Here is a 25,837-nt window from a genome sequence, read left to right on the forward strand (position 1 = left end):
AACTAAGGAAAATGGTTTGAATAAGTTACTGTGCCTGAAGTGTGAAGGAGCCAAATTATCAGAAGAGACAGCATCTTGGCATCATGACTTCAACTGTTATTTCAACTGTTTGCTCATTCAGCTCTCACACTGCTGGGCACAGCAACTCCCCCAGGCCAGTAGCCCTGCTAAATAGGAAAAAATGCAAGTTAATCAATTCCTCAAACACTTTTTAAAATATAAAAGCAGGAATTATCTCCACAGAAATGTTTCTTCACCCCCACCACCTCCGCACTGATGCTAACCGAAATGGGTGTCAAAGAGGTAACCACCAGCATCACAATGGCTCATGGTCAATACAAAGCACTGCAGATTTTCAATCAAAAATGTCACATTTAAGAGGAAATTACAGAACTTTCATTCCTTGATGCTGATCAAACTAAATTCATTAATTCACAAATTATGCAAGTACACAGGATTACTCCGTCTGCAGTACTATTTACTAACTGTCCGTGTGGAATTGGCATTAAGGAATTAATGTTTCAGCTGCACAAACAGAGGTACGTACATGCTGGTAAACTAACATACTATGGTTTCAACAACAAAACGGTAGTCGGAAAATTATCTCCCATGACTAATAATGGAAATTCAATGGAGTCAGCATCAAGACTTCCCCTTTCAGAATTTCTCAATAACCAAAAGCAACTTTAATAGTTTAGTCATTCATTCACCCGTAAAGCTGTAAATATGCATTATTACTTTCGAGAATGATTCAAAAAATAATGCTATTACTTTCGTGTATTTACTCACTTTGGTGCAATTTACCACTTTTTTATGGTGATCCAATTCCATCTTTCTGTGGAGATCTTGAATATATGGGGGTTTTCGACCGGGATTTTGACTTGGATCCTCGAGACATTTGCGATCCACTCCTAGATCTTGATACAGACCGAGACCTTGACTTTGATTTAGATTTTGACTTCGATCTTGATCTTTCAACAGACCTCGATTTTGAACGAGATCTGGATCGAGAATAGGTGCGAGACCTGGACCTGCTGTAGCGGGATCTTGACCTAGTTCGACTTCTGGACCTTGTACGGGACCGACGTCGTCTTCTCGGACTGAGAAAGGAAAGTTTTAGTAAGATTAATAAGTGGAAAATAATAAAAAGTACAAAATCTCTGACAAAACCATTGTTTGCCAATTTTCACAGCCCTCTACACCCAAAGCTGTATGCATTTGAGCTTCATAGGTAATATCATCTCTCAATGCCTCCCTTCAAGTGCAAGTTTTAATCTGTGTATGTGACAATGATAGGAAATGTAACCAAGGGGCAAAGAAGATGATAATCCTTTCACTATCTGAAATCCCCCCTAGAGATGTTTCTTTCCAAGAGGCACTGTTACCTATCCATAAGTACTCTCTCCCTCTTGAGCTCATTAAACACAACATAATACAGTTTTCCACTTCACTGGGTTTATATTAAAAACAATAAGCCCATGCACATTGGGAAATTAAGACAACTATTAAATCTTTAAATAAAAAACATAAGAACTGCAGACACCGTAAATCAGGATTAAAAACAGAAGTTGCTGGAGAAGCTCAGCAGGTCTGGCAGAATCTGTGAAGAACAAAATCAGAGTTAACGTTCTGGGTCCAGGTTGAGCTTTTCCAGCAACATGTGCTTTTCTATGAAATCTCTAAACTATTTTAGCCATGCAATTCTCCCATGTGTCAATTTAATTATTGAATGCCACTTTGTCTGTAATTCGCAGCTGCCAAAAAGCAGAATGGTTAGCATCAGCTCTCTCCAAATGCAGAGTATGGCACCCACAGACAATCAGTTGTCCTCACATTACTAAAAGCTGACACAGCCAAAAAGTCAACCAAGCCCCCACTAGAGGTTTACATGGTTTGAAATACCATGTTATGAGAAACAGTTGTTCTTTAGAACACAGAAATACATGGAACTCAATAAACTAGATCAGGGTCAAAACTCAAGAAATACTTCAGAAACTAAGTCTATAAAATTCATTCCAAACGGAATTCACAATGGGGTGCAATAGATTCTTTTTAGGAACATGCTTCATTTCTGTAGAACGTCCATTATATACGTTTACTACTGATCTCCGTTTTCCTTTGAATGTTGCGAGATCAAAAAAAATGGTATCACTTATCTGTTATAACTGTTCCCCTGCCTAAATATTTGCTCAACCACGAATAAATGAAATAAACGCGTCTTTAACCAAGTACTCCAGTTCACAGTATCTCAGGAGTGATAACTGTACGACACAAAACCCTTTGCGCCCAGGCTCAGTAAAGCACATCCTTATCTCAAGAAGAGCAACAAAAGAGTCAGTTTTTAATAACTGTCTAGAGCCTGTGAAAACAGCCTCCCTCGGCGCGGTATCTATTAGCTGGCAGTATAGGAGATTAAAAAAAAATACTGTCAAAAGGAAAATGTGTATCTACTCGGGATGAAAGAAGCGAAACTTGTTGCTTAAAACTCTAACCGGGCTTTTGATTTGAAGTTAAACCAAAATTGTTGCCTTTTCGAGGCAGGTTTATACGGCGAGGACCAGCCGAACTTGAACAAGTTGAAATCGATACCTACCATCACAACTGAAGCAAGTTCCCGAAATTCTGAGGGAGGGTCACCGGACCCGAAGCGTTAGCTTTGATGTTTTTTCCCCCTTCTTCACAGATGCTACCAGACCTGCTGAGCATTTCCAGCAACTTCTGTTTTTGTTCCCGAGAATTCTTGACCAGCCCCAAGAAATGGCGACTCCCACAAGTTCATAAAGGAATGGGTGACAAGAGGGGTGGAGGGCGCTGAGCTTGATCGTGCCTTACTCGATCCGCCACACAAAACTTTTAGGGGAAGAGAACCAATGAAGCACGGCGATGCCGCCACCCTCCCCTCCCTTTCTCGCCCACCAACCTGCGGCTTCTCCTGCCGTAGGCGCCACCGTAACGTCGGGACGAGCCTCCTCGGCGGTGTGACTCGGCCGGGCGGCCATAGCGCGCCATTTGCACCCTCAGTTCCCGGCCATCCAGCATCGCGCCGTCCATGGCGTCGATGGCATCCTCGGCGTCCCTCTTGTCGTGAAAGCGGACGAAGGCGAAGCCGCGGCTCTCCCGGGTGAAGCGGTCTCGGGGGATATAAACGTCGCCCACTTTGCCGTACTTCTCGAACACGCGCTTCAGCGTCTCGGGCGACGTGCGGTAAGTTAGGTTGTCCACCTTCAGCGAAGTCATCCCTTCGATATCGGGGGGCATTCGTCCGTAACTCATCGCTACAAATCAACCTAGCTTCCGAACAGCAGTAAGTTAGAAGGAGACTGTGATAGAGCCGGCTCTGTATAGAAAACCGCCAGAAAACCAGCGCCTGGCCCAACGACAATCACAAGATGGCGCCTGCGTCACCCGGAAACACACCCAAACCGCCAGGGGGAGGATGTCCCAAAAACGCACATTTCAACTTCAAATAAAACTTTTTTTCGCTGCACTCTATGTTTTAAGGCCAACATAATAATTTCCGTATATTTTGTTCCGTCACTGACTCAGGAATTAAATCACCGCAACCGCGGCGCCCCCTGGGAACTGTAGTTTACTTGCCTCCTGCTCTTCATTCGGTTCATATTCATCGCTGCCAACGACATTCAACATTGCGTTCGTTGTCAAGCAGGAAATCGTCAGTCGGGGCGTTATCCGCTTTGGAACATCAAGTTCAATCAACTTGAGAGGAAAAAAAATTCAAAGACTAACGTTAATTTCCGATTGCGGCGCACGCGCTTGGTGTTTCCGGTATTGTGGCGGTTGATGTGATTTCTGAGTGGGGAGTAGTTGAAGAAGACTGACTGAGTGAGGGAGTGAGTGTTTGATGAGGGGAGTGAGCAAGGCAGGAAGAAGGAGAGGGAAGGGGAAGGACGAAATGAGTGAGCGAGGAGCAGTTGAAGAAGGCTGAGCGAGTGACGATGAAAAGAGAGTGAGAATCAGCCGTTTTTCCAAACAAAATTCTCATTGCAACCGAAAGCCTGGAATTTGAAAGAATATCATTTTGAAGTTCGCCAGTCAAAACTAAAACTTATTACCGAGCCCACAAAACAGTGCACCAAGCAAATACCTAGATGTTTAACAATGACACCAGAAGGAACAAAACTCATGAATGTCATAATTTTGGGATGCGGCTTTCTGTTAGTTTTCAGTGCCTTTCAAACTGGCGGCAACATAGAAGTGAGTGCTTAGTTCTTGAACCTGAATTCATGCGATTTCCATCATTTCCTTTAATGTTGGAAGGAATTAGTAACTTTTATTGTTTTCTTTGGAAGCTTTTTGAAACTTTCAATATAAATTTAATGTCTAACTGCCCTGAAAATCTGTAAAGGAAGTGGGTGTTTATTGATGAGTTTATCTATGAAACTGCTGATGTAGGTTTTGGATTGATAAGATGGTTTAAGTGCAGTTTAATTTGAAGTTTTCACGAGATATATTTTCATACATTAAACCTATTGCATTTTTCAGGCTGAAGAAGGAAATGTAAAATTGTGATGCAATTTTTTTCTTTTAAAATGAAGCTTTCAAATGTATATGTGAGTGTATACAATGTGGAATAGGATCTTATCAAAGCTCTAGCTTTTCTTTGTTTTGGACTTTGTTAAGTAACAATAGATTGCTGCGCTTATCAGTTCTGAGTCTTTTTGCTGGTGTCTAAAATCCACATATTAGCGGGTTCTGGCAGATTTCATTAGGTCACGATCAAAAACGAAACCAAAGCTAATCTTAGATAATAAAATGTGAGGCTGGATGAACACAGCAGGCCCAGCAGCATCTCAGGAGCACAAAAGCTGACGTTTCGGGCCTAGACCCTTCATCAGAGAAGGGGATGGGGTGAGGGTTTTGGAATAAATAGGGAGAGAGGGGGAGACGGACCAAAGATGGAGAGGAGAGTATAGGTAGGGAGGGGTTAGGTCAGTCCAGGGAAGACGGACAGGTCAAGGAGGTGGGATGAGGTTAGTAGGTAGGAGATGGAGGTGCGGCTTGGGGTGGGAGGAAGGGATGGGTGAGAGGAAGAACAGGTTAGGGAGGCAGAGACAGGCTGGGCTGGTTTTGGGATGCAGTGGGCGGAGGGGAAGAGCTGGGCTGGTTGTGTGGTGCAGTGGGGGGAGGGGATGAACTGGGCTGGTTTTGGGATGCGGTGGGGGAAGGGGAGATTTTGAAGCTGGTTAAGTCCACATTGATACCATTGGGCTGCAGGGTTCCCAGGCGGAATATGAGTTGCTGTTCCTGCAACCTTCGGGTGGCATCATTGTGGCACTGCAGGAGGCCCATGATGGACATGTCATCTAAAGAATGGGAGGGGGAGTGGAAATGGTTTGCGACTGGGAGGTGCATTTGTTTATTGTGAACCGAGTGGAGGTGTTCTGCAAAGCGGTCCCAAAACCAGCCCAGTTCGTCCCCTCCCCCCACTGCACCACACAACCAGCCCAGCTCTTCCCCTCCACCCACTGCATCCCAAAACCAGTCCAACCTGTCTCTGCCTCCCGAACCTGTTCTTCCTCTCACCCATCCCTTCCTCCCACCCCAAGCCGCACCTCCATCTCCTACCTACTAACCTCATCCCACCTCCTTGACCTGTCCGTCTTCCCTGGACTGACCTATCCCCTCCCTACCTCCCCACCTATACTCTCCTCTCCACCTATCTTCTTTTCTCTCCATCTTCGGTCTGCCTCCCTCTCTCTCCCTATTTATTCCAGAGCCCTCACCCCATCCCTCTCTCTGATGAAGGGTCTAGTCCCGAAACGTCAGCTTTTGTGCTCCTGAGATGCTGCTGGGCCTGCTGTGTTCATCCAGCCTCACATTTTATTATCTTGGATTCTCCAGCATCTGCAGTTCCCATTATCACCAAAGCTAAACTTCCTTCTCTTGCTGCAGAAATGTTGTTTTAGACACTTTGAAGCTGTGTGTGTGAGCAGTGCATAGTTTGAAAAACATTTTAACAAGTTAGGAGAGTTGATAGTCTAATGTATTATAGCCAGACTATTAACCAGGAGACCCATGTAATGCTCAAGCAACCTAAAGTTGAATGCTGCCGTGATGTTTCAATTGAATTTTTAAAGATCTGGAGTTAAAAGTCTCATGATGAACGTGAAACCATTACTGATTGCCGGGAAAAGTCCATTTGGTTTATTAATTCCTTTTAGGGAAATAAACTGCTGTCCTTACCTGGCTTGGCTAAACGTGACTCCAGATCCACAGAAATGTGCTTGACTGCTCAATGGGCAATTAATGCTGGCCTGGCTCTCACCCCATGAATTAATAAAATTAAAGTTAACCATTTAAGATAGTTGCATACCAAGTATGTGCAGATCACTTACCTCTTCTGCTTTTCTAAAAAGAATGGTGTCTAATCACTAACAGTAGCAGTCGACACACTCAGTCACTTCTCACCTTGGCATGCCATGCTTGATCCCCACTAAAAATTATCACTTTGTCCCATCCTGGTTATGCTCCCTACTAATGTTGCTACATTTGCTTTAATGTGTAAAAAGCCTTCTAATATATATAGGGATTGGTTTAATCTCATATGATGGTTTTTTGTATATGAATAGTTTGTAGACTTGTCATATAGCTAGAAATAAAATGGATGAAGTTATTCATTTTAGGATTGTTCAAGGTATGGATGCCTTTTAACAGCCAGAAGGTTTGTTGTCAGGGAGAGTTTGTGAGCGGGGAATAGTTAATGATGTATCAGTGGCGTTCAGAATGATAGGGAAGCCTTTATCATAGGCAAACGTGACAATATTGTGGATATGTTAGATACCTGAAGTATAGTATCATTTTAAGGGATGGCTGTGTGCAACTCACACTCAAAAGATTTTGAACCTTTTTAATTGTAATTCCTAGCAATTTAAATGAATACTATTGACAAAGGTTACACTCCCTACCCAGATCAAAAGTTGATAATATTATTTATTTCTTGGTATAACTTGCTTTTAAGCTTCATGCGTCAAGATTCAATTAAACGTTGAAGATTATTTGCAACGAAAAGTTGGTGTTAAGTTTGAGAATCTCACAAGTGCAAACTTGAAAGTACTGTAAATGGTAGAAAACTGATTTTGCCACTGTGCAGTGGCTTTCAGTACACATTGATTTTTAAACTTCTTATCCATATTTTCAACTTCATCCATAACCATGCCTTTCCTTATTTTTGTGACCTCCTCCACCCCTGTTCCTCTAACTCTTGTCTTTTTTGCATCCTCCACCCCATTCACACCAATGTTAGTAGCTGAGCATTCAGCTGTATAGACATCAAATTCTGGAATTCAAGCTTTCTGTATCATTGATTCTTTTAAAGATGTTTATTAAAACCTTTCTGTTTAAACAAGATTTTAATCATTAATATGTCCTTTTTTTAGCTGGGTGTCAGTTTTTATCTAATTATTTACTTGTAAAATGCCTTGGAATCTTTTACTACTTTTAAATATTCCATGTACTTTCAAGTTGCTGTACCAGTGATTATTGTCAAATTTGAACCAAATGATCAGTTTTGTCTCTGTTACTGAAAAACAAAGGTTCAACAATATAAAGTTTGTTGGAAGGGATAGAATTCTCAATAAACAGACACTAGATCATACAGCTGTGTTAGTTTTCGTAATGTTGTTGGCAACATGAGTAATAGGTATGATGTGATATGCTTATAAATGTGTATGTGTGTTTTGAGGAATTAGCATGAAATAAACTTGATAGCCCTAATTCAAGTTCGTAGGATAAAACTTGTCAAGTTTGGTCGTCAGCAAAGCTGTTTGAGAAACGGAAATCTGGTACGAGTGTCTGTCATGTTAGGAATGTCTCTTGTATGTGTTTCATTCTGTGCCAAAAATGAAGAATTTATTGTTTGAATCCAGTCATACACTGGATTTGGAAGTATTTTCAATCTAGAACTTTTGAATTTCTTGACTGGATTAAAGATGAAATTTGATTGACAGCTTTAACTGCAGAGACTGAATTTACATGTCCGTAGGTATAGATCAGATTCTGCCATTAAGTGAGATTATTCATGTACGTGCATGGGGGCAATTCTGTTTATTAACTGGATCTTTGTGAATGGTCATGGAAAGGCTTGGTGATTACAATGCTCTTGATGTGGCCTATGTGCACTTCCAGAAAGCATTTGATACATTGTCACACAACAGATAACAGTAAAGTTATAGGACATGAGTTAAGAGTCAGTAGCAACATAGATAGAAAATTGTCTGAGTGGGAAATAGAGTAATAGTAGAAAGACAGTAGAAACTGCCAATGCTGGAGACTTTTGAGATAATAATGTGTAGAGCTGGATGAACGCAGCAGGCCAAGCAGCATCCAAGGAGCAGGAAAGCTGACGTTTTCAGAAAAAAAGAAGGGTCCAGACCCAAAAGGTCAGCTTTCCTGTTCCTCTGATGCTGCTTGGCCTGATGTGTTCATCCAGCTCTCCACGTTGTTATCTCCGAGTAATAGTGGAGTTTTTTTTGGTCTGGTGATAAATATTTATAGTGGTGTTCCCCAGGAGTTGGTATTAGAATTCTTCCTTATCCTGATGTATATTAAAGATCTATAGCTTGTTCACTGGGGAAATTTACATGTTTGTAGATGACATGGAACTTGGAAGAATTGTAAACGGTGAGTGGGATAGAGTAGTATTCCAAAAGGGCATAGGCAACTTGGTTTAATTTGCAGTTGACAACTAATGTCGAGAAATGTGAGGTGATGCATTTTGGTCAGAAGAACATCGAAACACAATGGCACAATTCTAAAGTGGGTGCAGAAGCAGAGGAACCTAGGTATATATGTGTGCTAATCACTTAAGTTAACATGACAAGTTGAGCAAGCATTTAATAAAGCATAAAGAATCATGCATTTTATTAAAAGGGGCATAGAGTACAAAAACAAGGAAGGTAGTGTTGAACTTGAATAAGACACTTGTTAGACCTCAGCTGGAATATTGTGCACAGTCCTGGGAACCACATTGCTGGAAGGATGTGAACGCATTGGATGGATTTCAGAAGTTATTAATGAACATGGTTCCAGAGATGAGAAGTTTCAGGTGTGAGGATAGATCGAAGAGTTTGGAACTCTTCTCCTTGCAGAGAAGAAGGCAAGGAGGGAATCTGATAAATATTTTCAAAATCATGAGGTGCTAGGTAGAATAGACAGAGAAGCCTATCAAGAATTATGAGCCACAGATTTAGTAATTTGCAAAAGAAGCAAATAAGTGTTTGCTCACAGTGAGTAGTTAGGGTATGGAATGCGCTGCCTGGAAGTGTGGTGGAAGCAGGCTCAATTGTACCATCCAAGAGGAGTTTGGATGATTATGTGGATAGAAATAATGTGAAGTGTGTGGGTAGAGAAAAGCAGGAGATTGGCAGTTGGTATTGAGACTCATCTGAAGAGCTAATGCAGACATGATGGGCCAAATGGCCTCATTCTGTGCCATAACACTTCTGTGATTGTGTTCACTGTTTGCACGTGGTCACATTAGGTTTGGTTATTATTATTGTACCAGAAACTTGAGCAGGTCCTCAAGAGCTATACTCTATCATGTTCATCCCTTATACAGTTGCTTTGAGCTACCACACTAGTTTATAAAAGATGAGCATATGCTGATTTTGCAGAATATGTTTTCCTTTCCATTGAAATAATTATGATTTTTGTTTAACAGCAAACAGTCATCAAGAGTGTTAACAGTACCCGGTTTCATGGAAGTGGATATACCAGGTGTTTGTTTCCTTATCTTCCTTTGTGACGGATTATTGTATGGAGACTTTCAGATTTGTTGAAATATCAAACTTTGCAAATTTCTTAATAGAGCTATGTAGTCATATAATGAAGTATACTTTCACACAGTAGCTTTTTATCTGCCATTTAAAGAAAGATTGGAAAAGGTTAGAATCATTGTTGATAATTTATAAATTAGTGCTTGTTTTAAATATAGTTCTTCACTTGAACTTTTATTTCAATTATTGTCAATTTGTATATGGTTAGTTCCAGCATTTCATTGAGTTAACAGATCATCTTTCTCTTTCTCTTATAGCTTGGCCATAATTTATACTGTATTTTCTGCTTCAAATATTTTGACTCCGTCAATTGTTGCTGTTTTGGGAGCTCGACTTTCAATGGTCATTTCTGGTTTAGTGTACAGGTAATAACAAGTTCACCTTCTTATGTTTCTATTTTCCTTGTGTTTTCAAAAAATTATTTATCTGTGTACTATTTCTATAAACATATTGGGATAAGTTTAAAACGTATTGTCATCTTGTAAGTAGGAGCAGGGGTAGACTGCATTCTTTCGACAGAAAATCATTGCTCACTTTCTATTTATTTCCAGTTTCCTGCTGGCTTATATATCTCTCAATTCCAAGAGACCAAAAGTCTCTATGCCTTGGACTTAAGAATATTCTTTTAGCTCTGGAATAGAAAGTTTCAAAGGTCCGCAACCCATTGAGTTAAGACATTTTTCCTAATTTTAGTCTTAAATCATTGACTCCTAACTTTAAGAATGTGTCTGCTCTAAATTCCAGAGTCATAGGGTTGACACTTCAACACTGTTTCCTATCAAGACCCTTCAGAATCTTGTATGCTTCACTGGGATCCAGACTGTAGAAGTAGAGTGTTCTTGGGTGTAGGCCCAATTTACTTAACCTCTTAATTTAAAATAACATTTAATTCCAGCAACTTAGGTAGTAAACCTTCATTTTACAGTCACGACTGCGTCCTTCCTCAAATAATGAGTTCAAAATTTTACACAGTACTCCAGGTCAAATTTCAGCAGACAGTTATACAATTATAGCAAGACTTTTTTTACTTTTTTCCTTTAATCCACTTGCAATAAATCCCAATTTGCCCTCTGATTTCCTAAGTTCTTGCTGTATCTGTATCATACGTTGCTTTGTTCTTTCATGAATATATCCAGGTTTCTTTAAGCGTTCACATTTAGAACTTTAGATATCTAGGATAACTGTAAAAATGGTTTGATTTTATACCTGCCACCAAATGTGCAGTTACAGAGAGAATTCTTTATGCTCCAATTGATTAGGTTATAGGAAGTCTCATTAGTATGAGGAACTTCAGTTATGAAGACAGATTAAAGAAGTTATCGCTGTTTTCCTTCAAGAGGAAGATGTGGTTGAGAGCAAATCTGATAGCGGTATACAAAACAGGCACTTGGGAATGGTGACTTAACACTTTTTTTTCCACTGTTTTAATTTAAAAAATACAAGTGACAATGTTTTTTCTAATATACATAAAGGGTCTGGACAGAGTAAGTGGGGAGAAAGTGTTCTCACTCATAAAGGGATGGGGGGGAGAAAAGCAGATTTGAAGTAATTGGGACAAGAAAGAGAAACAACAAACAGCTTTAGTCACACAACAAGTGGTTAACGTTTAGGTAGCACTGTAACAGTTTCTGGAGCAGCACCTTCAGTAAGCCCTTCAAGTGGCATAAGAAAACTTTTCTGTAAAGAAAGTCTGTCAAAGATTAAGGAGAGAGTGTGTGAGAACAGCATTGCTCATTTGGAGAATCTCAGATGATCATTGAATTACTTTTTCTTCAGTGGTGTCAAATTTGTGGCTTACTAATTTTGGAGTAGAGATGTTTATAACTTAATGTTTCTTGCCACAGTATTTTATCTTTCAGAAGGGAGGTCCCCACCATCAATGTTGCTCATCAGCTTGATCAGCTAGGACAATGAGTTCTGCCTAATCTTTGTTTATTTCTATTGTTGCTTTTCCCCTTGTTTGCTTTTGGTGAAACCAAACATACTGTTTGCTACACTTGATCAGATGTAGGAATTCATTTTGTTTTTTGTGTGTGCGTGTGCTATATAGAGCTGCATCGGTATTCTGTGGCATGCACAGATTGAGAGTTTTTTTTTAAGAATCAGAGCTATATCAAAAAGTGAGCTGGAATTTGTTGTTAGAGTCATAGAATTTTACAGTATTGAAGGAACCCATTTGGCCCCCTGTGTGTGTACCGGGTCCCAAAAGAGCTACTTGGGCAGTCTCATTCTCCAATTTCTAGAACTCTCTCTCTCTCTCTCTCTCTCTCTCTCTCTCTCTCTCTCTCTCTCTCTCTCTCTCTAAATTCATCACTCTCAAATACATGATTTTGCAGAGACGTTTACTACCACTCCGCAGGTTTCCAAATCCTCATGCTTTTAAAATGTTGTTGCTGTGATCAGAGAGTCAGAATGTGGTAAAATGGAATTGATGTGTAATTGTGAAAGAGAAATTGGGAAAGAGTTTTTTGAGGGTGTAACCAGCAAGATGATTAGAGAGTGCCATTAGATGCCATACAGTTGAATTTGCAGAAGCAATATAAGGACTACCATAAGGAAAGATTTCCATGAAATTAGCTCTTTTGGGATTTTTCTTAGTCTTTTGTAGGATGGGAACGTTGCTGGTTAAATGACCACTTACTGCCTGTCACTAATTGTGCCATGAAAAGATGGCACTGAACTGCCTTCTTCAGCTATTACAGTAAATTTGGTGCAGGTGCACCCACAGTACTATGAAGGAGGGAGTTGCAGGATTTTGATTTAGTGACAATGAAGAACTGGTGATATGTCTCCATATTAGATTGGTGTAAGGCTTGAAAGAGGATTCAAAAAAACTGGTGTTGCCAGTCATCTGCTGCCTTTGGCCTTCTAGGAATAGAGATCCTAGGTTTCGGGTCAACATCTGGAATTCTCTGGCTAACCAGCACTGTGGGTGTACCTGACAATACCGTACAGACTTCAGCCATTCCGAACGGTTGCTCACTGCCACCACCTTTTGAAGTCGAGAGATATATATGGAAATTAAATGTTAGCCTCGCCAGTAGCACCAAAATTCCACAGACAGACATTTATAAGGTATGTTGCTGCAGTGCATCTTAAATTTGGTACAGACTGCCAGATATAAGTATTGATTGAAGAAGATTATTTCGTGAACAGAAAGCACAAATGTAGCTAAATGGGCCATGTATGGGGTAGTGTTGCGAGGATCAGTGCATTCCCAATCTGTGTCAATGCCTTTGATGTGACCAAGTGTAACATACCTAAGTTTCTGCTGATTCAAAATTTCAAGGGGATGTGAGCTGTAAGGGGGATGCAAAGACTTTGGAAAGAGATTATGCTTTGCTTGAATGATTGGGCATCAAGGTAGGGAAGTGGGAAGTTATCCATCTTTGTAGAAATATGGAAAAGCAGAATTTTTTAATGACTAGCTAGTACTGTGCATGATTCACAGGAAACTCCAAAACACAGCAATTTGATAATGACTAAATAGTCTGCTTATTTGTGATGTTGATTCAAGGATAAATATTGGTTAGGACAGGAAACTGGAGAGAAATCCCTTGGCCTTTGAACAGTGCCATTCACCATTTTACATTCACCAGAGTTCGCAGCTGGTGCCCTGGTTTGAAGTCTCATCTGACAATGCAGAGAGCATTACAGCATAGGTGTTAGGTTATTTCTGCTGGCAACAGAGTCCAGAACTGGGGTCATAATTTCAAATGAAGGATGTTGAGGCGAGAGGTGAATCGTACTTCATTCAGAGGGTTGTGAGCCTTTTGAATTCTGCACACTTAGTTTGTAAGTGTTCTGAATGTGTTAAATGTTGGTTAGCAGAACTAAAAGGTCAGTTTCCTGTTTCACTGCTGCATAGTGTTGAAGAATCATACAGCATTGAAACAGACCCTTGGGTTAACTCGATCGTGCTGACCAAGTCGCCCAAACTAAACTAGACCTACCTGTCTCTGACCCGTTTCCCTGTAAACCTTTCCGATTCATGTACCTATCCTAATATTTCTAAATTTTTTCGCTGTATCTGCATCTACCACTTTGTCTGGCAATTCATTCCATATATGAACCAACCTCTATGTGGAAAAAGTTGCCTTTCAGCTTCCCTTTAAAACTTGTGCCTCTCACCTTAAAAATGTGCTCCCTACTTTTGAACTCCCACCCCCCACCCTGGGGCGGGGGGAAAGAGTTCTTTTCTATTCACTTTACCTATTTCCTTCATGATTTTATAGGCATCTATAAGATCACTCCTCAACCTCCTATGCTACAGTGAGACAAGTCACGGTATATCCCCACATAACTCAAAGCCTCAAGTCCTGGCAACGCCCAGGTAAATTGTTTCTGAACTCTGTCCAAGTTAACAATATCCTTCCTATAACAGGGTGACCTAGAACTGTACACTCCAGAAGACACCTTACCAATGTCCTGTATAACCTCAGCATGAGACTTTACTCTTCATGTTTATTGTGTCAACCATGTTGGAAAGGGTAACTACGACCACAAATTCATAGAGTGCCTTAGGGATGGCATCCTAGAGCAATTTGTCGTCGAGCCAACTAGGGTGTAGGCCATCTTGGATCTAGTAATAGTAATGAGTAATAGGTTTAATAAATGACCTCTGAGTAAAAGATCCCTTAGGAAGTAGTGATCATAACATTATGGAATTTTATATTCAGTTTGAGTGTGAGAAACTACTGTATGTAACTTAAATAATGGGAACTACAATGAAAATGACGATAGAGAGTTAGCTATAGTGGACTGGGTAGATAGATTACCAAGAAAGACAGTCAGCAGCATTGGAAAACATTTAAGGAGGTAACTCATGACTCTCAGCAAAATAGTATCCCAGTGTGGAAGAGAGATTCTAAGAGAGAGGTAAGCCAACCACGGCTAACGAAGGAATTTAAAGAGAATATGAGGTTGAAAAAAAAGCATATACGGAGACAGACAGCAATGACAGCCCCAAAGACTGGAATAAATTTAGAATCTACCAAAGGAGGTCTAAAACTTAAAAACTTCTTTAAATATATAGAAAGGAGAAAAGGGGTCCTAGTGAACATATATCACTTAGAAAATAAATATGGGGAGATAATTATAGCAAACAGGGGAATGGTAAAGAAGTTAAATAGATAATTTGAATCAGTTCTTATGGTGGAAAATACTTGGAACATCCCATTAATTCTCAAGAACCTGAGAGAGCCAATAGGTACCACCAGCAGAGAAGTAGTATTAAACAAACTAATAGGGCTAGCAGCAGATAAGTCCCCTGATTTAATGGTCTGCATCCAAAGATCTTTTTAAAAAAAATGTAGCTGCAGAGATAGTGGATGCATTAGTTATATTTTTCCCCAAAACCCTTGGATTCTGCAGAAGTACCAAAGAACTCGAAAACTAATGTGACACCCCTATTCAAAAAGGGAGGGAGACTGATGGCAAGTAACTATAGGCCAATTAAGCTTAACATCTATTGTTGGAATCAGTTTGTAAGGAAGTTGTTGGGAAATGTTTGGAAAATCATAATGCAATGGAGTGGAAGCAACATGGTGTCATGAAAAGGAAATTGTGTCTGACTAATTTATTAGAGTTTTTGAAGCAGTCTCTACCAGCGTGAATACTGGGAACTGGTAGATGTTTTGTATTTTAACATCTGTGAGGCATTTGACAAGATATGTCTCAAGGGTTAAGTCATAAGATAAGAGCCCATGGTGTTGGAGGTATATATTGGCGTGGGTAGAAAATGTGCTAATGGGCAAGCAACGAGTTGGGGTAAGAGGTTCTTTTCCAGATTGGCAACCTGTAACCAGTGGGGTTCAGCAGGGATCAGTACTGTGACCACAACTGACTACAATGTGTATTAATGGCTTGAAGGAAGGAAGCAAGTGTACTGTAGCCAAATTTGCAGATACCACAAAATATGTGGAAAGTCAAGGTCGGAGGGGGATACAAACATTCGACAGAAAATAAGTGAGCAAGAAGTTGGCAAATGGAGTATGATGTGGCAAAATGTGAAGTTTTCATTTTCAAAGGGAGTAAAAAACCCAGAATTATTTAATTGGAGAAGAGCTGCAAAAAGCTGCAACACAGAGGGCCTTGATGTATTTATGCATGGAATACAAAGCTGACACACAAGTGGAGCAGGTAATCAGAAAGACAAATGGACCTTATTTTAAAGGGGTTTGGAATGCAAGAGTGGGAAGTGTTAGTGGAACAGCACAAAGTAGTGGTGAGACCATATCTGGAGATGTACCGTGAGCAGTTTTGGCCCTTTTATTTAAGGCAAGATATTTTTTCATTAGAGGCAGTTCAGAGAATGTTCATTGGGCTAATGATCCCCAATATGTCTTATGAGCAACAGGTTGAGACTACTCACTGGAATTCAGAAAAATGAGAAGTGATCTCACTAAGACACATAGGATCTTAAGGGTCCTGACCGGTTCAGTATTGAGAGGATGTTTCCTCATCTGGAAGAGCCTAGGAACATAGGGTGTATTCTTAGAATAAAAGAGGTATAAGTTTAAAACAGAGACAAGTGGGAATTTCTTCTATCAGGATTGACGCTCCTTGCCACAAAGAGCTGTGGGGACAGAGTCCTTCTGGAAATTTAAAACTGAGATGAATATATTCTTGTTCAATATGGTTACAGTAAAAGGGTGAGAATTTGGACGTGAAGCATGTTGGATCAGCCGTAGCCCTGTGGAATGGTGGACCAGGCTCGAGGGCAGAATGATCTACTCCTGTTCGTATTTCTTGTCAGCTTGATATAGTTAGGAGTGCTCATCATTGTAACTTTCATAACATATTGACCATAATGGAGAGATTGTAATTTTCTGAGTTAAATTGGGTTGCATTTAAATTTTAATTTAAATTATTTCTTTGTTCTCAGTGTATATGCTGCAGTGTTTATTGAGCCACTCACTTGGTCATTTTACTTAGCTTCAGTCATCATCGGAATAGCAGCTGCAGGTGAGTTTTCTTTCTGATACACTAAGTAAAATTGTTAAAACTTGAGCATAACTTTTTCTCCCCCATACAATGACAACTCCCCACCCCCACCACTGCCAATCATGAGGTCAGAATTGAGGATGACTGATAATTGAGTGTTGTGGGTGCAGTTGCACTCCCTTGGACGGGGACTGTGTGGGATGGCACTGAGAATGTGTAACAGTGCAGCTTGCTTCCTAAATAGCAATAAGTTTGCAAATGCGCACACATTTTTGTGTGTGTGCGCGCGCACGCACGGTATGGGGCAGCACCTGGCTGGTACATGACTGGGCTTTAAGGATGCTGTCAGCACCAGGAGTCCAGGGGGTTCCAGCAGGAAGATGGGCGTATGGCTGGTGAAGTGAGTTTTCAAGAATGGTGTGAGAGGGTTCACTGGTGCTTGCATGGAAATCGTGGTTGACACTTGGCCAATTTCTGGTCTGTACCTCCCTTTTTTAAGAGCCCAATCTTGTTTTTAATTTGGAAACACATCAATGTAACTTCTCTTTCAGTGAAGTTTTTTTTTCCCCTCTCCATCTACTTCTCCAGAAGATTCGATTAATTTGTTCATAATTAATTTTACCAAAAGAAGTCACTGACATGGCAGTTAGTTTAAAGTGTGTGACTAAGTTAATTAATAAAGTTGGCATTTTAATAAAAGCTGGTAGAAAATCTCCCTCTTTTTGTTCGGCCACATCCTTTGTATTTCCCTTAATTAACTACTTCCCTTCCCAGGCATACTATGAGATGCCTAAACCCTTCGACTCATTATGCTCAGTGGAAAATACCGTCGTAACTTGTAACCTAGTTTTGTCGCACTTTGGGTGAAATGGAAAGAAAGGAAGTTGCATACTCAGTCCGTTATGAGTTCAAACATCGATTTACATTACAACTTCTATCGTAATATGAAAGGAGTTTACGCTTCAATATAAGTGCAGGTTGCAATGGAAAGCTCAAGATGCTTTTAAATTTTCCTGAAGCTATTCTTGCTTTGTCAATTTTCAGCTCATTGGCATTAATCTTCACGGTGGAGGACATTGTTAGCATTCCAAGCTTGTAAATAATTAAGGTAGCCTTGATTTTTACTAGCAAAAATAGGGCTAAGGGTCAATAAATCTCCTGGACCTGATGGTTTGCATCCGAGTATTTTAAAGGGAGTAGCTGCAGAGATAATGGAAGCACTGGGAGTTTTTAGATTCTGAACAAAAAAAAACTGAAGAATTGGAAAGCAGCCAATGTAACAACCATTATTTAAAAAGTGAAAAAGACAAAAAGCTGATAACAATAGTTATGTCACAAAAAGTTAGCATCCAAATTCAGGTAGTAGCGAAACCAAATTTACTGTTGGCTGTTAATTTAATGGGAACAATGTATAAAAATAAGGAAGTCTTGCTAAAAGTATACAGAGCATTCATCAGACTGCAGCTCAAATATGTGCTCCTGAGATGCTGCTTGGCCTGCTGTGTTCATCCAGCTTCACACTTTGTTATCTTGGATTCTCCAGCATCTGCAGTTCCCATTATCCCAGCTCAAATATTGTGAACAGTTTTGGCTCCCTTAACTAAGGTGAGATACAGTAGCATTGGGTGCAGTCTGAGACAGTCAATCTAGGTTTATTTCAGGTATGGAGGGATTTTCTTGTGAGAAGAATTTGACTACATTGGGCTTGTACTCATTGGCAATTAGAAGATTGGGAGGAGACCTTACAGAAATATCAAAGATTCTTAGGGGCTTGAAAAGGTAACATAGAAAAGATTGTTTCCCTTTTTAGGAGAGTCAGAAGGCATGATCTCTTGAGCTGGGGAATTGCCTGTTTAAGACAGATGAGGAAGTTTTTTTATATCTGAGATGGCCGATATGTCCAATGAGTGATCTGAAGACTGCCACGTGAGGCAAGTTGTACATACAGGAGTGGGTAGATTGGTTGTTTGGAGATTTACATGCACCGTCTGATATTTTATTTTGCTTTTGCTTATTTCCACTAAAGCTTTTGCTTGGGTCCCATTAGAAGCGAGCTGTCTCTGTTTTAGTCAATCATGACCCAGTGTCATACGTGATTCAACATGTATGTTTGACGTCTTCAGGCATGCCTTTGAAGGCATTCCTAAAGTTTTTCTGCAGTCCTTCTCCTGACTGAATTCTGAGTGGAGCACTTGCTTTTGGTAACCTGGTGTCAGGTGTAAGAACAATTAGTTACACCCAGAAGAGCTGCTTTTGAGTGATTACCACCTCAATGTTTCAATGCTTTGAGGAGGATGCTATCGTTGGAGTACTTTGGATGATTTTGCAAAGGCACTGCCTGTGGTACTTTTCCAGTACTTTGAGCTCCTTGATGCAGCTTGTCCAAATCTGCAATACATATGAGGGCACTCTAACCGGCTGCCCAGAACATTTTGCGTATGCACAGGGAGGATTCCTGAGCCATGTCAGGATTTACAGTAAACTAGAAATGCAAAAAAAAAAGCAGATGTCATAATCTAAAATTGTCAAACTCTATGTTAAGTCTGGAAGGCAGCCAGCTGCCTGGTCAAAACAGTTTTGTTGGGTTTGGAGCAGTGAAATCGGAACTGGGGCAGAGTGGAGACTAAATGGCAGAGACTGGAAGCTTGAGACCATACTTCTGAATTAAATGAATGTGCATTACCAAGTGATTATTCAGGTTGTTTTCAATTTCTCCAATGTTGAGGCTGCATCAAAAGCAGTGAATACAGCATATTAAATTTAAAAGGTACAAGTGAATTATTGCTTCTTGTGATAGGACCAAGGTCACTATTATTCCTGGGAGGGAGGGAGGTAAAATGGCACGTATAGTATCCATTTTTGTGCTTACTCAGGAAGGGAATCATGTGTTGTTATCAGAGAGATGATTATTACAATGATTGAATATTTCTGATCCTTATTTCAGTGATATGGACTGCACAAGGCACCTGTTTGACAACAAACTCAGATGAAAACACGATTGGAAGAAATAGTGGAATATTTTGGGCTCTGTTGCAATTTAGGTATTTAGTAAAATTAAGTTTACAAACTGTACAACAGCATTATGGAAAACAACTTGTCTTCATAAATGTGTGCATTGGTCGGCTTCATTGATGAGCCTTGTTTTGTATAGTGTAATACAATTTGGGAAAGAAGCTCCGTATTAATTAACTTTGCATTTAACTTTGAAAAACATGTTGAAGCATTCTTTGTGATGCAAGCAGATGAAAGTTGGTGCCAAGATGATGATTCTGGGAGCAATTACCAAAGCTTGGTCATTTGTTTTTAAAAGTGAGTCAAATAGAATATGGGGAAGAGGTAATTAGAGAGAATTAAGAGAGAATTCCCAAGCGTGGGCTGAAGTGACTAAAGACGTGACCGCGAACAGTTAAACCATAGCGGGGATGGTTTGGAGACACGCCTAAAAAGCCAGAATCGGAGGAAATGAGATGTCTGGGAAGTGTGAACATTGGAGGCGGTTGCATAGATAAGGAAAGAATATCCCCAGAAGGATTTAAATAAAAGGATGTGAATTTTAAATTTGTTGCATTTTGACTGTGGGCGTTGTTTTTGTTTAGCAAGCTGATAGCTGAGTGGGACTTTTTCTTAAAAAATACACAATGCAAAGTTCAGAGGTTTCCTGAGCCTTGAGGATGGGAGGCTGACTAGAAGTACATTGATTCCTCTGGGAGGACAATTATAAAGACACAAATAAGAAGCCTAACTCGGGATGGGTTGAGAGAGGGGCAGAGTTGGTTGTTGCTACAACCAAGAAGAACGCAGTGTTTTAATGCAAACTGACCTATGTTTCAAGTTTTCTCAAGTTTTAAGTACCTTCTAGAGTTGAAGAGAAAGAAATATGTTTGAATAACTTGTCTTGATTCTGTGTACAAGAGCTGGCTGTGCCATAGCTGTACCTTCCATTGATGTAATTGGCGTATATCAGGCAGGATGCTGCTGCCCTCAGAAACGCAATGTAACAACATGACAGAAATGAAAAACTGCCCTTCAGGTGTTGAGTTATTTTTGCAATCTGTTTCTTTCTTGTTTCTCTAATCTTTGACATTTGAATTGCATTCTGGAAGGCAATTCCTGAATTTCCATCCATACCTGCAGCTTAGAATTGTAAAATACTATAGGTTCTGACACAAGAAAATTACATGAATCTGGAGGTTGTAGACATGCTTACTGAGCTGTTGGGTTTGGTTGCAGACATTTTGTCACCCTGCAAGGTAACATTGTCAGTGTGACTCCAGTGAAGCGTCGGTGTTCTATCCTGCTTGTTATTTATATGCCTCAGTTTGTTGGGGTGCTTGGTACCACTTCCGGTGCTGTTTCTCAGTGGTTAGTACTTTAATCACCCTACTGAAAGTCAAGGACATTTCAGACATGACCACAAGACTACTTGGAACCCTAGGTATCAGTGTAACCCACAAACCAACAACCACCCTACAACAACTGCTGACAAACGTCAAGGATCCCATACCCAAAACCAATGTAGTATACAAAATACCACGCAAGGACTGTGAGAAACACTACATAGTCTAAACTGGAAGGAAACAGACAATACGGATACACGAACATGAACTAGCCACCGAGAGACACGACCAATTCTCACTTGTCTCACTATATACTGATAACGAGGGACACAAATTTGTCTGGGACAATACATCCATAATCTCAGAAGCCAAACAGAGACATGGCAGAGAATTCCTAGTGGCCTGCTATTTTAACTGGAACTCCATCAACAAACACATTGAATTAGACCCAGTGTACAAACCACAGAGAAACTGAATCAGAAGTGGTACCAAACACCCCAACAGACTGAGGCATGTAAATAACAAGCAGGATACAACACCAGTGCTTCACCGCAGGTACGCTGATGATGTTGCTGAGCAGGGTGACGAAACGTTTGCAACTAAACCGACTGGTTTGGCGAGCATGTCTGCAACCTCATCCACAACCTGAGCCTAAACATCTTTTCAAACTTTACATGAATCTTATTTGAATTTAACTGTGTTCCAATCACCTTTTAGTTTAAATTAATTGTTTTATTTTGGGTATTCTATTAGTTATAACAGCAAATACATTACTAAGCAGTGTGAAACTTAATCATTTTTTTTCCGTCTAGTCTTTTGTTTGGAAATCTGTACATATATTTTGCCTGGAAGGGAGAAACACACATCTCAGGTCAGTTTCATTTTTCCGAAATGTGTTGTAGGTATATATAAATAGGAAGTCCGCTGCTGAGATGTTTTATTCCATTCTCCAGCATCTGCAGTTCCCATTATCTCTGATAGTTAGAGTTCTGACTGTTTTGGTACTTCAGAGCTTTTTCTTTTATAGCTTAGTAATTTTCAAAATTTCTTTCTTGATTGCAAGAAGCAGACCTCATTGTCCAAAATGCTGCATATATCATCCATAACATTTCTCATTGGATATCGCAGGAGTGTCGTTAGGAACTAGTGAGAGGACCCATTTTTGAGTTTCAGAACAGAATTGGATGATTATCAGAAGCAGAAAAAGTATCATGGATATAAGGAAAAGGCTAGGGGCGAAGGCACAAATGTAATTTCTCTTGCAGAAACCTGTCACAGGCATGAGAGGCTGGATGCCTCCTCCTGTACTACAATCATGTATGATTTTATTCTTGACTATCTTCATCTACTATACTGATCCTGAATTTTCAGTTTTGTTAAATATGTATTTGGCCACACTGTCTAGCCTCCACATTTTGAGTACTCCTCATGCCTCCTGGTTTTTCAAATGACATATTTTTGCCAGGTCATTGACCCCCATTAGCTTCTTCAGTGTTGATCTTGACAAATATTTCCAGATTTTCATCCCCACCTTTACATGCAGAACAGGTCTTTGTATATTCTTACAGGTGCATGACATTAATGGAGTATGGAATGCAACAAGAATGCTTAAACTAAGTTTCAGGAAAAGCTCAGCAGGTCTGGCAGCATCTGTGAAGGAAAAGAACTAAGTTAACGTTTCGGGTCCAGACTTGCTGAGCTTTTCCTGCAACTTTGTTTTTGTTCCTGATTTACTGCATCCACAGTTCTTAAGAATGCTTAAATTGTTCAGAGATGTTTTAAGAAAAACAGAGCTATAAATTGATAACTGAGTTTCGGTTCTACAAACACAGAAATTACATGAACTGTGTGAACCAAATGGCCCCTTCCGTGCATTTACCTCCATTTACCTCAAATCTATTAAACAGATAACAGGTGACCTTTGGTTTGCAAATGTCTTTGAAAGGTTTGTAGTACTGTTTGCTTAGTAACTGTAACTTTTGTAAGAGCACTTTAAGTTAGAATGTATGATTGTTTTCAACCCTTGGAATATTTCTATTCTTTTTGGTAAAATTACACAAGTCAATTTTCTTAATTTTCCCTCCTTCACAATGTAAGCGCTTAGTCCATTCCATTACAGTTCCATTCCACCTTCAGCAAGGTAGTCTAACTTTATTTTTCTTTTGTTAGTTGCATGTCCCCTATATTTTCCTTCATCTTCCTTCTCTAATATTCATGAAACATTTTTCCAGATGTCTCTTTATGAAGGCAATGTATCCTGTCCTCACCCCTTCTCCCTGTATTTTTTTGTAGTATATTGTTATTGCCTAAGTTAATAAGTGTACTTTTCCCCTCTTCCTTTGTGTTTTCGCAGCTTAATAATTCAATACTAATCTTTGCTCTTTATTTCTTCAGATCATAATCGTAGGACTGTTTATATTGCATTAACTGTAATTAGTGGAATGGGAAGTGTCCTTTTTTTCTTAATAAAACAACCAGTTTCTGAAGTTTCATCTATAGAACAGGACAAATCTGATGATGAGTCTGATATTATACTTAGGTAAGTTTGTTATAATTTCTTCAGCAATTTCTTTTAAAGTTGCAACGAGCTATTTCACTGATTTGCTATGTTGGGAAATTTATACGTTTGATTTTTCATTATTTCTGTATGCACACATACTGGAGAAATTCTGCACAGTTTTATTCAACTTTCAAAGAAATAAGTTAGGAATGTGCAAGTTTATTTGTTTTTATGGGTTCCTAATGCATATTAGGTAATGTTATAAGTAATGTATATATAAACCTTCCCAAAGCTCCAGGTGAGCATTAAAGTGTTGATGTGTGCGCAGCTGGAATACCAGGCCAGAATGACTGTTATTGGAATTCCAGTGACCCTGCAGGAAACTATCAACTCTTTCTATCACTGATTCAGTATTACTGCTCAGTCTTTGACTTTTTTATCTGTATCAGTTTTTTGACTTTGTAACCTTCAAGATAATTGGATACTACATACATTACAAGAGGAATTTAATTTATTGGTTGAAACAATTTCTTTCTTAGATAGCAGTGAACTAATGTCTAGTTTTAGCTCTTTTCTTCATTCACCAACATTTCAAATATATGGTGTGCTATAGACTACAGTTGGGATAGTTTGAATGTGTGTCAAAATCAGATGAAAAGAAATTAAATGATTCCAACTGTTTTGATAATGTGTTCATAAATGCACTGAACAACTAAAGATGGCATTTTGTAACCATCTGCTTTACTGAAGAGTCTTGCTTCAGTTGAACTAATCCATTTGGAACAACCTACTAATAATCTGAATATTAAATGTTAAATGTTAGAAGTGACTAATTCTATCCGCATCAAAACCGATTTCTGTGATGAATTAATGAGTTATTTTGCTCTATTTACAGGCCTCAAGAACAACGATCACAAGCAATTGATGCAATTCGTAAGCATGCCTTTATAGGCAAAGATTTATACAAGGATGGGGCAGTATGGGTACTGGCAAAAAGTTAAATTTCATAAACATGCTGGCTTGTCGAAAACATCAAATGATCCACTCTCACTTCTGGCTTTTAGAAGGGTGTCTAAGAACCCACCAATTCTGCCACCCAATATTCTGGCTTTAATGGAGAGTTCACAGGTCTCCAAGCATTGTGGAACAATTCAGAAGATAGGTCACTGAACCCGAAATGTTAACTCTGCTTTCTTTCCACAGCTGCTGCCAGACCTGCTGAGTTACTCCAGCAAGTTCTGTTTTCTTTGGTTGCTTCCTTGCCTAGATGCTATCCTTGTGCTCACAAGACTGGTACAATTGTATTTCACTGCTTTAAAAACTATCAACTTCCTGGGAGTTATTTTTCCTGTTTGAACTTTCTCATTTTGATCAGTTTTTCCCTCCCATCTGCCTTCAGTGCAGTATGATAACAGCTTTGCAGCCAGACTACAGGGGAACAGTAATATCAACATCAACAGCAACAGGACCAGCCAAGGGAATCACCATTAGTGATAGCTGCTTCTCCACAGTTACACGCTTCTCCATCTGGCACAAGGGTTGAATAGAACTCTTAACTTGAAAGAGGCTTTTGTATAGTATATAAGGCAGCCCTTCTTGATGTGGCGATGTAAAAAACTCTGAAAAGGCTCAGACTTTCTTAATTACTTGTAACTGGTATCTGAAACTTTTTGGAACATACCCTCCTTCCAAGTGAAGCAGATGAATGCACATTTCCACTTTCTTTCGGGGATCCGCTGCTAACATCTGCAAGATTTCATAATATTCTGCTACAAGTACATTTCCCAGATGGCTGATGACCTGGAAAAGACCACCACCTACACCAATTTGGATATTGATAAGGTTGTCACATTTTGGAGGACTCTGATATTTGTGACACTGGTAGAATTTCACGAGTATACAGAGTTAGTTAGTACATTCATGACAGACAAGGCACCCTCAAATTTTGCTAGAGTTTTTAACCTTCAAAAAAGGATTCCATTCTGTTACTATTCAGCTGAGTTGTAACCATGGGAAGGTTTCATGTTTGAGCAAAATATCTGGATGTTGCCTTGATGCTTTCAATGTGTGTTTGTCACATCATCCACAGAGTTTTGCATCTTCAAACAGTCAGTGGATATTCTTTTGGAGATGAGACCTTCTTAGTGAAGATGTGGCTGATGATGCTCGTGAGAACTTCTACTGTAGAGTAGGCTAATTGAGTGAATTCTTAGGTTGCTGAAGGTTCATTTCCAGTGACTAATTCAGAATACACCAATATA

At 39.7% G+C, this 25,837-nt stretch overlaps 2 protein-coding genes across 5 annotated transcripts in view; one reads left to right on the plus strand and one right to left on the minus strand.

Moving 5' to 3' along the window:
• LOC125463555 (serine/arginine-rich splicing factor 2-like) overlaps positions 1-3,455 on the minus strand; it is a 7,482-nt gene extending 4,027 nt beyond the window's left edge. For both annotated transcript variants that reach the window (XR_007249857.2, XM_048554927.2), the window contains exons 1-2: positions 2,921-3,455; positions 790-1,100 (exon numbers count right to left, since the gene is read on the minus strand). Coding sequence is in view for 1 of the 2 variants with exons in the window: in XM_048554927.2 (XP_048410884.1) it covers positions 812-1,100; positions 2,921-3,273 (642 nt within the window). In the remaining variant the exon portion in view is untranslated. The remainder of the gene's footprint in view (positions 1-789; positions 1,101-2,920) is intronic.
• The window catches only part of mfsd11 (major facilitator superfamily domain containing 11), a 37,200-nt gene continuing 14,322 nt past the window's right edge, over positions 2,960-25,837 (plus strand). The window contains exons 1-8 of one of the 3 annotated variants that reach the window (XM_048554921.2): positions 2,960-4,215; positions 9,680-9,735; positions 10,052-10,159; positions 16,681-16,760; positions 19,684-19,780; positions 21,889-21,947; positions 23,471-23,615; positions 24,472-24,509. In XM_048554921.2, coding sequence (XP_048410878.1) covers positions 4,120-4,215; positions 9,680-9,735; positions 10,052-10,159; positions 16,681-16,760; positions 19,684-19,780; positions 21,889-21,947; positions 23,471-23,615; positions 24,472-24,509 — 679 coding nt within the window. In that variant the 5' untranslated portion in view covers positions 2,960-4,119. The remainder of the gene's footprint in view (positions 4,216-9,679; positions 9,736-10,051; positions 10,160-16,680; positions 16,761-19,683; positions 19,781-21,888; positions 21,948-23,470; positions 23,616-24,471; positions 24,510-25,837) is intronic. The other 2 variants (XM_048554919.2, XM_048554920.2) reach the window with 2 other exon arrangements.

The sequence above is a fragment of the Stegostoma tigrinum genome, chromosome 22 (assembly GCF_030684315.1).
Source record: "Stegostoma tigrinum isolate sSteTig4 chromosome 22, sSteTig4.hap1, whole genome shotgun sequence".
NCBI classification, from domain to species: Eukaryota; Metazoa; Chordata; class Chondrichthyes; order Orectolobiformes; family Stegostomatidae; genus Stegostoma; species Stegostoma tigrinum.